The 12,522-nt window shown below is 41.1% G+C and overlaps 1 protein-coding gene across 5 annotated transcripts in view; it reads right to left on the bottom strand.

Moving 5' to 3' along the window:
• Window positions 1-12,522, bottom strand: part of LOC110958361 (protein turtle homolog B-like) — a 171,085-nt gene that overhangs the window by 54,263 nt on the left and 104,300 nt on the right. For all 5 annotated transcript variants that reach the window (XM_051937145.1, XM_051937147.1, XM_051937146.1 and 2 more), the window contains exons 7-11: window positions 11,846-11,991; window positions 3,141-3,283; window positions 2,716-2,856; window positions 2,505-2,621; window positions 1,822-1,972 (exon numbers count right to left, since the gene is read on the bottom strand). In XM_051937145.1, coding sequence (XP_051793105.1) covers window positions 1,822-1,972; window positions 2,505-2,621; window positions 2,716-2,856; window positions 3,141-3,283; window positions 11,846-11,991 — 698 coding nt within the window. The remainder of the gene's footprint in view (window positions 1-1,821; window positions 1,973-2,504; window positions 2,622-2,715; window positions 2,857-3,140; window positions 3,284-11,845; window positions 11,992-12,522) is intronic.

Raw genomic sequence — 12,522 nt, 5'->3', positions numbered from 1 at the left:
CTGTCCCCGTCCACGGAGATGGTAAAATTATGTCAATTTTGGCTTTTTTCTTCTGCTTTTTTACATTTTTCCAATGCACATCAAAGAAATAAACACGTGTATATGAAAAACATTTGTAATTGCAACAACTTCTGGGAGAAATGGTGTATTTTCTGGAAAAATTCCAGGGGTGCCAATACTTTTGACAGTAAGTTATGAAGATATCTGGCCTCTGACCTCTCCTGGACAGGGAGGAACACATCTACATTGGGTTAGATGATCTTACCAATCGTGAATGTTAGAAAAATGCAACCCATTTTAGAAAAATGCAACTGGGCTTAAGACTAGAACCAGGCTCTTGATAACAAAGAAAAGAGAGGATTGGGCTAAAGAAGAAATTAATTTTCAAAACAAGCTTTTAAAAGATAAACTAAAACAAAGGCTTAAAACTGGGTTCTCTTATGATGGCTTTAAGAAACTAAGGATATAACTTTAAACTAGGGCTTTGTTTTTCTATATTTTGTTTAAAGTGGAGTTAACTTTATTACTACAGCAGCGCAAATATTTTCTTGATAACTCTGAGCTTTAACTCTCAGTGTTTTTACTTCGGCTCACTTTTGCAATGCAAAGCCGCTGAAGTGCTTCCTTGTCTCTGCGTTCCTGAACCAACTCATTCAGTAGATTATCACAGTTTCACATCCTGCAGCAGCCTCCCTCTCACTACTGAAAAGGCTACGCACGTATCCCTTTTCTTCTGCTAAATGGGTGAATCTGCAAACTATGATTTGTTTTCCAACTCCAAGGTAATTCTAAATTCATCACCTTTCTACAAACTGCTTCCAGTGATGATCACAGTACATGAGTTTATCTGCATTTATTTATTTACTGAGGGACACTACAATAATGCTAAGTAGTTCCTATTATTCAACACAAGAACAGGGCCTTGTATCACAGACTCCTGGGACATGCTGCTTTAGCGTCACTCTTGTAGCACAAAATCATGTTTGGAGTCATCATCATGCATATTTAAAACCATATTGCAAAATCTTTTTTTTTTTAAACAACTCAACTTGAAACATTAGAAAGCCAGCCAGAGGTGGTGTTTTCACTCTATTAATTAACTAGTTAGCTTCAACAGAAAAAAAAATGTCTGCCAACACCAAGTACAAAATGAGAAGCTGCGTTCGGGGGAGAGGGGGATCAGTAATACATTTGCTTGTTTAAGAGAAAGTGTGCAAAAGTTTGGTGTCACTTAGAAATGTCCTTATTTTTGAAAGAAAAGCATTTTTTTCAATGAAGATAACACTAAATTAATCAGAAATACAGTCTAGACATTGTTATTGTGGTAAACAACAATTCTAGCTGGAAACATCTGATTTTTAATAGAATATCTACATAGGAGTACAGTGGAACATTTCCAGCAACCATCACTCCTGTGTTCTAATGCTACATTGTGGTAGCTAATGGTGTTTGAAAGAAAAATTGATGATTAGAAAACCATTGTGCAATTATATTAATACATAAATAAAAGTGTGAGTTTTCATGGAACACATGAAATTGCCTGGGTGACCCCAAACTTTTTTTTAAAGATATTTTTTGTCTTTATTAGATAGGACAGTGGAGACAGAGACAGGAAATGTGGGTAGAAGAGTGGGGGAATGACATGCAAGAAATGAGTATGAGTTGGATTCAAACCCATGACTACTGTGTCGGGGTTTATAGCCCCTGTCTCTGGGTCGCCTGCTCAGCCAGCTGAGCTATCTGGGTGCTCAGGTGACCCCAAACATTTGAATGGTAGTGTATGTATGTCTGTGCTGGTGCATTCATGCACATTATTAGTACCTATGACTTGGACGTGCGTGCTGGCAGTGATGCTCGTGGCAACGTTGGTGGCGACACACTCCCACTCCCCGTGGTCCTCCTTTGTGAGTGACTTCAACTGTAAGCTGCCTCGGGGCAGAACATTGTGCTTGCTTTTACTGGGCTTCCCGACCTGCAGTCCAGCCGGGCCATGGAGAGAAGGAGGCAGCCCATGAAAGAGAACAGAGAGGTGCACAGTACATTGACACATGCAATACAAAACTCACTACTTATGCCAGCTACAAAGAAATCCGTCTTCAATCTCTAAGCTGCTACAATAGAGCGTATCCTCAATGATGAATTATGGATTCCGTTAAAGGCAGACAGAAACATGAGATAATCAGACTGTAGTCGGTTAACACAATTAAACATGCCTCATAATGAAGCACACAACTGAGAGAATCTAATGCGTTCTCTTGATTGCATATTTTATACACATCAATAAAATGTGATTAAAAATGGTAAAATTACATAAAGCACTTTGAGCAATTAAAATGTGAGCACCCACTAAAGACACAGGTTTCAGAAATGAAGATTTCTCAATGGAAAACAATGAGTGTGACAACATCACACAACACACGACATGAAGCACTGATTGATAATAAGCCTTAGGTGGACAAACTGTACACATGCAGGGAAAAGGAAAGGTTTATTGAATGTCTTACCTTCCTCCATGTGATGTTGGGAAAGGGGTCTCCCTCTGCCTCACAGGGAATAACCAGCTCTCTCCCAGCCTCCTGCCGGTACTCCCCTCCAGGAACCACTGAGAATTTGGGAGGGTCCTGCCCAGGGTGAGAGAGCCGGAAGTGACAGTGAAGTTACACTTTTCTTCTGGATCTATGCAACACAGCTGTGTTACTCATTAAATATGCATACCTTTAGCACCAGGGGAGCAGCAGGGGACCATCCCATGGTACCCAGGGCATTGTAAGGCATGCAGGTATAGGTGCCGAGAGAGTCCTCTGTCACCTCTGCCACACGGATGCTCCCATCGTCCATTTGGCTCCAACCAGGGTACTGTGGATGAAAAACTCTCAGTCAGCAATAAGGAAGAGTAATATTTTGTTATGCCAATATCAACAAAACGCCGCTAGCACCATCTTTACAGTTGTAAATAAATGACACTAAAAGTCCTGAGTATTTTCACTGAAGCACAAGGCAGAGAAGCACACTGAAGGAAAAAGGAACAAGGTGAAAAATGGAATCATATGAAGCTTCAGCTGGAGAAATGACGCATTTGTTTCCAGTCTGAGGTGGGTTAAAGTGAGCGGAACGAAAGCTGCAGCTCTGCACCAGCTCACCTTGTCTATCCGTAGAGGGAGGCCATCTTTCTTCCACTTAACCAGAGTAACAGGGGGGTTGGCATCTACAGGACAGCGGATGAAGCCAGGCAGACCAATGGCCACGTAGATGACAGATGGCATGTTTACCACACGGGCAGGATCTGGTGAAAAACAGAGAGAGAGAGAAAGTCAAGAGATAAAACAACTGCTTGTAGTGTTGGGAATCCAGTGTGATTATAATAGCTGTATGGAGAAGCTTTGGAAATCACACAGTTTATGGGAAGTGGGCTCATCACAAAATGATAAATGAACATATTTATGTGGAGCACAGCTGGTCTCAACGCAACATTTGTGTGCATTTTCAGAGAGCTGTTCAATGTTAAACTGTTGCATGTCAATTTTATTACACACACATATATGTATGTATGTGTGTATATATATACATATATATATATATATATATGTGTGTGTGTGTGTGTGTGTGTGTGTGTGTGTGTGTGTGTGTGTGTGTGTGTGTGTGTGTGTGTGTGTGTCAGGGTAGAGACTGCGATTTGGTAGAGTTGGAGTTTCTACCAGTAGAGTTTGCGATTGGCGTCTCTACCAGTAGAGTTTGCGATTGGCGTCTCTACCAGTAGAATTTGCGATTGGCGTCTCTACCAGTAGAATTGGAGTTTCTACCAGAAGAGATGGAGACTGGAGTCTCTACCAGCAGAGTTTGCAATTGTAATTTCTACCAGTAGAGACTCCAATCCTACCAGTAGAGATGGAACTTTAAATCTGACCCCTGCCCTGACCCCTGACCCTAACCTTAAAAGTCTAACCTTAGCCCTGACAAATCTCTACTGGTAGGATTGGAGTTTCTACTGGTAGAGACTGCGATCGTAATCTCTATTGGTAGAGACTCCAATTCTACTGGTAGAGGTTGCGATCGCAATCTTTACTGGTAGAGACTCCAATCGCAATCTCTACTGGTAGAAACTCCAACTCTACCAAATCGCAGTCTCTACCCTGACATATATATTCTAGATTCACATGGCTGATTTTTTTTTTAAATAGAATATCTCCATAGGTGTACAGAGGCCTATTTCCAGCAACCATCACTCCTGTGTTCTAATGCTACATTGTGTTAGCTAATGGTCTTGAAAGGCTAACTGATGATTAGGCAACCCTTGTGCAATTACGCTTTGTTCAATATTTTCATTTCAGAGTACAATGAGACGTTAACATGCATAATTTCCAATAAAAACTTTTGACTGGTAGTGTATATGTCTATTTTTTATGTTTCTGTAATGGTAATTCCACCTGTATGAGCAAGCTCTTTCATCATAATGATATATTTAATGGTAATAAAATTTGGCTATTGTTGTGATTCTTGAATTTTCAAATGTATTGTTTTACAAGAAAGCTTTTACTGTCTATAACAAGTAATTACATAAAGGATCATCATAACAGTTCAGATTATCGTATATAAGGTATAATCAAAATGGTAGATAACAGTGTTAAGCTCAAATGGAAAATCACCTTGATGCTAAAACTAGTGCACAATAAACTATATCTGCAATAAGTGTGGGGCTAGGCCTTCTTCAGGTTGGAGTAACAGCAACCAACCCCGTTAAAAAGTTTGTGCATGTCCCTCCATTTTAGTTTGCTACTCATTAAAACAACTCCCTAACCTTTAGAGACAGCAAAGCTAACTGTTTCTCTCTGTTTTCAGTCTTTATGCTAAGCTAAGCTAACCAGCTGCTGACTGAGTGTGAGGGTATGAAAGTAAATTTCCCAAAATACTCCCAAAACCATTCTATTAACATGACTCACGAAAAGTAAATATATTTGCCTAAATGGTGATATTTCCACCAAACGAAACCGCAGTCACATTTAGTTACAGACAATATATATTGAAATCACATTACATCAGACCAGATAAGCTCTCTTCTATTTGAATTGTATTACTATATCTTCTCTACATTAGTGGCTATTCTTCCACATTTTCCCTCTCTATTAGAAGTCTTGAATAACTGAGATGTGATATGGTTAAGCTTCACCCTTTGGCAAAGACAAGCACAGGAAAAAAAACGAGAGTCCATCTAGTACATGAGACTAAGAGGAGGGAAAGGAAGCGAAACTTCTTAAATTCTGAAGAGGCGTGAAAACAGTGTGGTGTCTAAATGAGGTCAGGGAGGAGAGCTTCACAGTGGGCAATGGGTGATAAGGATGGGAGATGGTATAAGGGAGGGGAGGAGAGGGGGGATGCTATCAGCAGAGCAATATAGAGAAGGAGAAGAGAGGCTGAGCGTGGGAAAGAAGACAGGTGAGAGAGAGAGAGAGAGAGAGATGTGACTGGATGACGTAAGGCAGAGTGAACGAGGAGACAGGACTGTGAACACATGAAGGCAGGCAAAAGGAGAGGAGATGAGGGGGTGAGTGAATGACTGTGTGACGTGGGGAGGTCAAATGAACTGCTCTGTTGCCAGAACAACTTTGTATTACAGCAGCTGTCCTCTAAAGTCCAAACCACCGACCTGCCAGCGCTCGGCCACAGGGAGCCCAGAGGAGCGCCGGCACCAGCACCACAGACGAGAACATCAGCCAAGTTTCTAAATATAGCCCTCAGACAGCGCTATCGCTCACGACACGCTGGTTCTCACTGCAAGATGCTTTGGGGAAGTTATTCACTGGCAAGCACTTCAGGGAGAAAGACGGGGAGAGTGTGGGAGAGAGATTTGAACTGAATAAGAGGGAGGAGAGAAAAGGGGCATGAAACAAATGGAGGAGCGTGAATGTCGAGGGTTGATAGAAAGGGATAAAGAGAGGAAGAGGGAACAATAAGAGGAAATAATAGCGCTGAAAGACAGAGACTCTGTCAGAATGCAGAGAGAGCCCTCTGCAGTCTGACAGAGAAAAGTCTCTGGTCTTAGAGCAATGATGTAATCCTCCCCTTCTCTCACTTCTCCCTCCCTCTCACGACTGGTGTTGCCTACCTCTGTTCAAACACACACACTCACACACACACACCATAATCTAACATACAGCCATCGAAGGAGGCAGGAGAGCGAGGGAATTCAAAATGTCTGTTGCCTTGACTACTGGCAGTGGCCGGTTACCGGTGGATGAGGCTAACATCTCAGAGATTGTCCTGCCTCTGCCTGTCTGCTCCAAACACAAGCCAGATGCTTTTCTTAAGTGACAAAATCACACAGGCTCGAGCTGGGAGTGACTGATGGACACAAATAGTGCTTATGGGAGGAGAGAAATGAGGAGGCGGCAACGCATGATGGAGACAGAGGGAGGGAGGTGGAGATGTGTTGGTGTACACATGAATATATATACATAAATGAGTACAAATGAGAAATGAAGAGAGGCAAAGCAAAGGGAGAGGTGGCAGCAAGCAAACGTAAAGCACACGAAAAATAGAAAAGCATATTTGAGGAAGCAAGCGGGTGTCAGGGTGGGATTAGGTGTTTAGCTGAGAGGTGGAACAGAGTTAGCCTGGAGGCGGGTGAAGTGTCCAAATCGATTCCACGGTGCAGAGGATGGACTGTGTGTGTTTCACAGCCAAATGAGACGATCTTTGGACAGCAGTGTCACATCTGACTTAGGACCAGATAGACACAAACTGGGGTTTGTTCTTAACAATATATGGAGATAGGACTGGCTTTCGATTTATTAAATAAGAAAGAGAAGTAGCAAGAATCATCATGTTTGGTTTCCTTTCTGTCAACTAAAGCTACATGGTGACAATCTGTTTGAAAGGCCTGAATGCTACAGTATGGACTCGTTTTGTGGAAATGTGATGATGCAACTGAGGTCTTATGGGTCTTGTGTTTTCTTTTCAGAAGTCTACCGATTATATGTTTGACAGCAAGTTTTGTAATATAAGCCAAGTGACCAATCATGTTGCGGCTGCACATATTTTTTGTGTATTAGCCACAGTAATGCTGTACACGGACAAAAACAATAGCAGTATCTAATCAAGAAAAGCACTCAGAAATAGTGGTGGGGGAGAAAATCGATTCTTAGATGCATCTCGATTCAGGCATGGACGATTCTGAATCGATTCACAAACGTCCAAATTCCGATTATTTAAATGTTAAATAACGTGACATAGGCGGAACTCAGTAGTGCTGTGCGTTGTCACCCGGCGTACACTTTACAGGAGCACATAACAAAGATGGCTGAACGCGAGATCCACCCTGCGCCTTCCGGATTAAAAGCGAATGTATGGAAGAATTTTGGCTTCTACAAAGTTGAGGGTGGACTTGAACTGGACATATGTAAACTGTGTCACATCAAGATAAAATACTTTGGTAACACCACTAACATGAGGAGCCACATCAGTAGTTTTGACCCGAACGAGGAGGGAAGATGCCCGGCTGCTGTTGAGGCTACCTCTGCGTCCACCAAACAGAGAACAATCGAACAAGTAATTACAAAGCTTCCCCCCTAATCGGAAAAGGCGAAACGAATCACAAAGTCCATCGCAACGTTTATTGCCAAGCATTTACGTCCGTATTCAGTAGTGGAGAACCAGGGCTTCCGAGCACTACTGCACACGTTGGAGCCGAGATACAACATTCCATCCCGACGGTACTTCACTGACACGGCCATCCCGACACTCTAAAAAGAGACATTTTCACATTTCACAAATTGTGATTCAAGATATGTTAAAAGCCAAGGATGCTGCTACCTTTTGTTCTTTACAACAAAGTTGTAACTTTTCAGTTTACACATTTCCATTAGTTTAATAAAAGACAATGGAAATTAATTCATTTAATTGTTTCTCATTATTACTATTTTAAAAACACAAAGTGGTGACTGGTCACACACTGAGACAAAAAGAAATGTGTAATAGCTGGGAGGGAAAAAAGATAATCGTTTCAGAATGGAATCGTAGCACCTGAATCGTAATCGTAATCGAATCGTGATGGGTCTGAAGATTCCCACCCCTACTCAGAAAGCGCAGTACTCCGCCAAGTCTGATCAGTTGCTGTATCATTTCCGACGGATAAGTCTCAATTAGTCTGCAGCGATTTGCAGCAGGATCACAATCATGTGATCGGCAGCAGGCTGCTGAGGTAGTGTTTACTAGTAGTCAAAGTTACAATGAAGCCCTGCCACTATCTCACAATGATACAGAAATCTTTAACAAATCCATGGATCCAGACTATAAGCCGCATTACTGCCAAAATCTATTCACTTTGTCCGCCTGGCATTTCTGACCTTTCCTGAAAATTTCATGCAAATCCGTTGGTCCGTTTTTGAGTAATGTTGCTAACAAATAGACTAGAAAAGCAGAGAGTGCAGACCTCCGCCAAGGATAGAGAGGAAAACAGGAAACCCATGCAGTAAAGGATCATGAGCTGGAATCGAACCTGTGTGTCTGACATAGTTCTTTTTACGAATCACCTTCTTAACCAGTTGAGCTATCTGGACACCTTGCTCCAATTTGTTGGATGACATACTAACCTATGATGTATTTTTGTCATATTTTGGACCACATACTAAAACATACTAAAAAATTCAAAGTAATCCAGAATCCAGGATCCTTTCCGGATTTCCACCAAAATTAAATCAGCTCTTCCTCTTACCATAGTCTACATCCCCTCAAAATTTCATCTGAATCTGCCCAGGCGTTTCTGAGTTATCTTGCTAACAGACAGACAGACAGACACACACACAAACGCCGGGTGTCACATAACCTCCTTGGTGGAGGTAATAAACAGACAGACAATCAGACAGACAGACAGAACTAAACAGATGGACAAACCGATCGTCACATAACTCCACCGTATTCCTTGGCAGAGTAGCAAAACTGAGGACATAAAAACACAGATTCAAAGTAGGTGGATCGATGAGGAATGAACTCTTTTTACATTATTGACTAGCATCCCAAAGAGAAATAGAAACAAAAGATATGTATTAATAATTAAAGCACAGATGACTAATATTTGCCAGGTTCTCTCATAACATTTCCACATGAGCATTTATGACTGTTATGCAACAGTGAAAACTACATTTATGTCTGATGTAATATTTCACCAGAACCTCTGATCCTCTGAACCTCTAATCTGATGCACTCTGGACAAAACAAAATGAAGGGGTGATGCACTTTCTTTAACATGCGTTTTTGGAGTGATGTAGCAAACAAAACTGTTGACAAACCTCAATCTGTTTCATATTTCAAATTCTGAAAAGTAGCAACTGGAGCATTGCACACTATTATCAACATGATGACTTGCTTCATGGGGTCATCACCCAAAATAGTTTTCAGTTAACAGGTGAGTCTTGTGAAAAGTTAACTGAATGGAAGAAGTGTTGTTGTTATTCAGCAGCTAACAGCTTTTGAATGAATGAATGAATGAATGAATGAATGAATGAATGAATGAATGAATGAATGAATGCTTTTATTTCAGACGTGAGAAAAAAAAGCCACAAAAACAAATCAAACCAACTAATTTAATCAAGTGATCCAAATTATGCCAAAAGACGCTCAGCTAAGGAAAGGAAAACAACATTTTGACTTTAAGGCTACAGTTGTCACAATCCTGGGAGAATATGTAAATAATAACACAAGCATTTGAACATATACAGTCCTTCTCTTCTGGACTCCTACCACAAGGAGAGCAATCGCTTCAAATGCGTAAAGATAGCGAAGCTAAAACTTAACCTACATTTATGGTTTAGCCCAGGATTTACACACTAGCCTCCTGGGTCAAAGCCCTCCATCTAACCCACTGTGCCAACATATGCTGTATTTCCCCATGGATTTTGTTGCTATTTATACTATCCCACCTGCTGTGGGTGAAAAGTCCTGTGATTGGCTGAAATCTCTTGTGAGAAGATACATTTTCAGTAGCCTGAAAATGGAGCCAGGAGGAGGGGCACATGTCTAGTTTGTTCTCAGATCATTTGAACTACTTAAAATTTGCTGAAAGGTGAATGTGGATTTTTGCCAAAATAAATACTGCCTACTCCAGCTTTAATTCAATGAGCTTGAAGTCATTTAATTGAAAATTCCCCACCGAAAAAATACCCCCAAACTCAGTCAATAAAGGCTCCACAGCTGTGAGACCAATATAAACAGTTTTGAACTCTATGGATCAGAAGCCCTTGGAGAATTTTGAAATCCAGTCTTTGTCCCTCTCTAAGGTCTGTAAGATCTGACAAAACTGACTTTTATTCCACCTATCAAGACTGTCAAAAAGAGAGTAAATAACAGCATTGTGACAATGAGTCAGTGACACTGATGTCACTAAATTTGTTCTAAAAATTCGTAGCTGCTACTTTATCAACTTTGATGCAACACAAATCGGCACAACAATCCTACACTTAGATTATTCATGGCTGTATTATGCAGCCTCTTTGAATGTGTCATACTTTCAAGCTCTGAAAAAATGGAAGTAGGCTGTGTTTTAATTCAAGATATTGTCATTTAGAGGCCCAAGTACACGGACCACCAATGTAAGATAAGATAAGATAGACTTTATTAATCTCACAAAGGAGAAATTTAACATTACAGGGCTCTTAGAAACAAAAAACAGGAGTGCAAAAGTCACGAAAGTGCAAGAGCAAGATAATAAATATTGCACATAATAACAACTACACAGTAGTGTTATACAGTCTGATGGCAGTGGGGATGAAGGACCTGCGGTAGCGCTCCTTCTTGCACTGAGGGTGTCTGAGTCTTGTAGAAACAAAGAGTTTAGTTCAAATTTTCAGCTGTCTACAGTTTTCTTAAAGTACAGTTTCAAAAACCATAATATACTAATGAAACTGATTCCCATGAGGACCACAGCAGGACAGAAAGACCAACAGTTCCCTCTACAGCAGGAGAGGTTCATTAGAGTTAACAGCCTCAGAAGTCAACAGTTATCAGCAGCTCAAATTACAGTCCACATCAGTGCTTTGCAGAGATAAAGCAGCGCACACATCTTAACATCAACTGCAGGGAGGAGACTGACTGGATCAGATCTTCATGGCGGAACTTCTGCAGAGAAACCACTACTATGGGAAACCAAAAAGGGGAGCAGAACTGCTTCAGCCAAGAAACACAAAGAGGGAACTTTGATCTGATTTCTTTATTGAACTGCTGTTTCCACTAGAAATAGTGATGTGTTGTTTCTACAAAGAAAATGACGGATGAGGTGTCATGGGGTTATGATTATGTGTAACCTGTCGTTGGAAAAGCTGAAGGTGATGATGACCCCATGATACTGGTTGAGAGAATGAGCAGTGTGTAAAGCAACACAAAAGGAACATTGGTTTGTTGCTACAAATGCATGTGATGCCTTCCATTAGGTCTGTGCTGTAGAAAATAGTAAAAACACAGAAATAAAAGTTGACTGAGTGGGTATTAACAGACTCTTCATTACTCCTACTTTTAAAAGCTCATGACAAAAGCAACACTCTTGAGAATCGTCTCACAGTTGGTGGCATGTCTGGTCACTGTCAGTTAAATCTGACACACCCACACTATCCTGATACAAGAACATGCTCTGATTCTTTCCGATTTAGTTCTCATTACTTATTGTTTTCAAGAAATATATGGGTTTATTACTTGAAGCAGAATTAGCCCATGGATTTCAGTACAAGTGATAACAGAAGCCAAGTCTTGCCTTTGAAACATTTATCACGAGGAGTTGTTAGAGCTGTAGACCAGCGGGCCTTACATTTTAACACATGTAACAGATTACAAGTGAAAGTGGAAAGAAAGTCAAGACACTCACATTGCACTGATAGGTAGGCAGAGGCAGTTGGTGGTCGTCCCAGGCTGTTGCTGGGAGCACAGGTGTATTTCCCAGCATCCTCTGGCTTGACTTGGGCAATGATGAGGGAACCATCAATGAGAATACTGACTCTGCGCTTTAGGTCACTGTGGAGATCAAGAGAAGGGAAACGTTTGGATCTAGATCAGTCACGTAAACATATCTGGAAGAACACAGAGCACAGGGATGGGAGCAGGTGTCAAACACTTTGTAGCTGCTGTCTCTCAGCTGGAAGCTTTGACTTTTTTAGAACTGAATATCTTTTGAAAAGTTATTTCGACACATTTTTTCCATCATCTCCTGGAGAATATTTATGGACAGATGCACATGTATGCTGCCACTCATGCATGATGCAAGACCCCTGTGAAGATGATGACAATATATTTAGCCACTGCCACGTTTTCTTGCTCTTTTTGCACATTTCCCAGTGGGTGTGTAACTCTGACTTTGATATAAATGATGTTCGGCTCCCAGCTTGATTCATGATTCACAGCAGAGCGGCTGGCTGCAGAGGAACTGTAAGTCTACAGGCTTCAAAGGTAGCTCCAAATCACAGGAATGTGTATTCCCCCTTCTTATTAGTTACTACCCTAAAGCACAGAAATATCTTGAGTATACCAGTGTGGGGCTGATGGATT

This window comes from Acanthochromis polyacanthus, chromosome 17 (assembly GCF_021347895.1).
Source record: "Acanthochromis polyacanthus isolate Apoly-LR-REF ecotype Palm Island chromosome 17, KAUST_Apoly_ChrSc, whole genome shotgun sequence".
NCBI lineage: Eukaryota > Metazoa > Chordata > Actinopteri > Pomacentridae > Acanthochromis > Acanthochromis polyacanthus.
The sequence above is the reverse complement of the archived record's forward strand: the minus strand, read 5'-3'. Positions and strand labels throughout refer to the sequence as shown.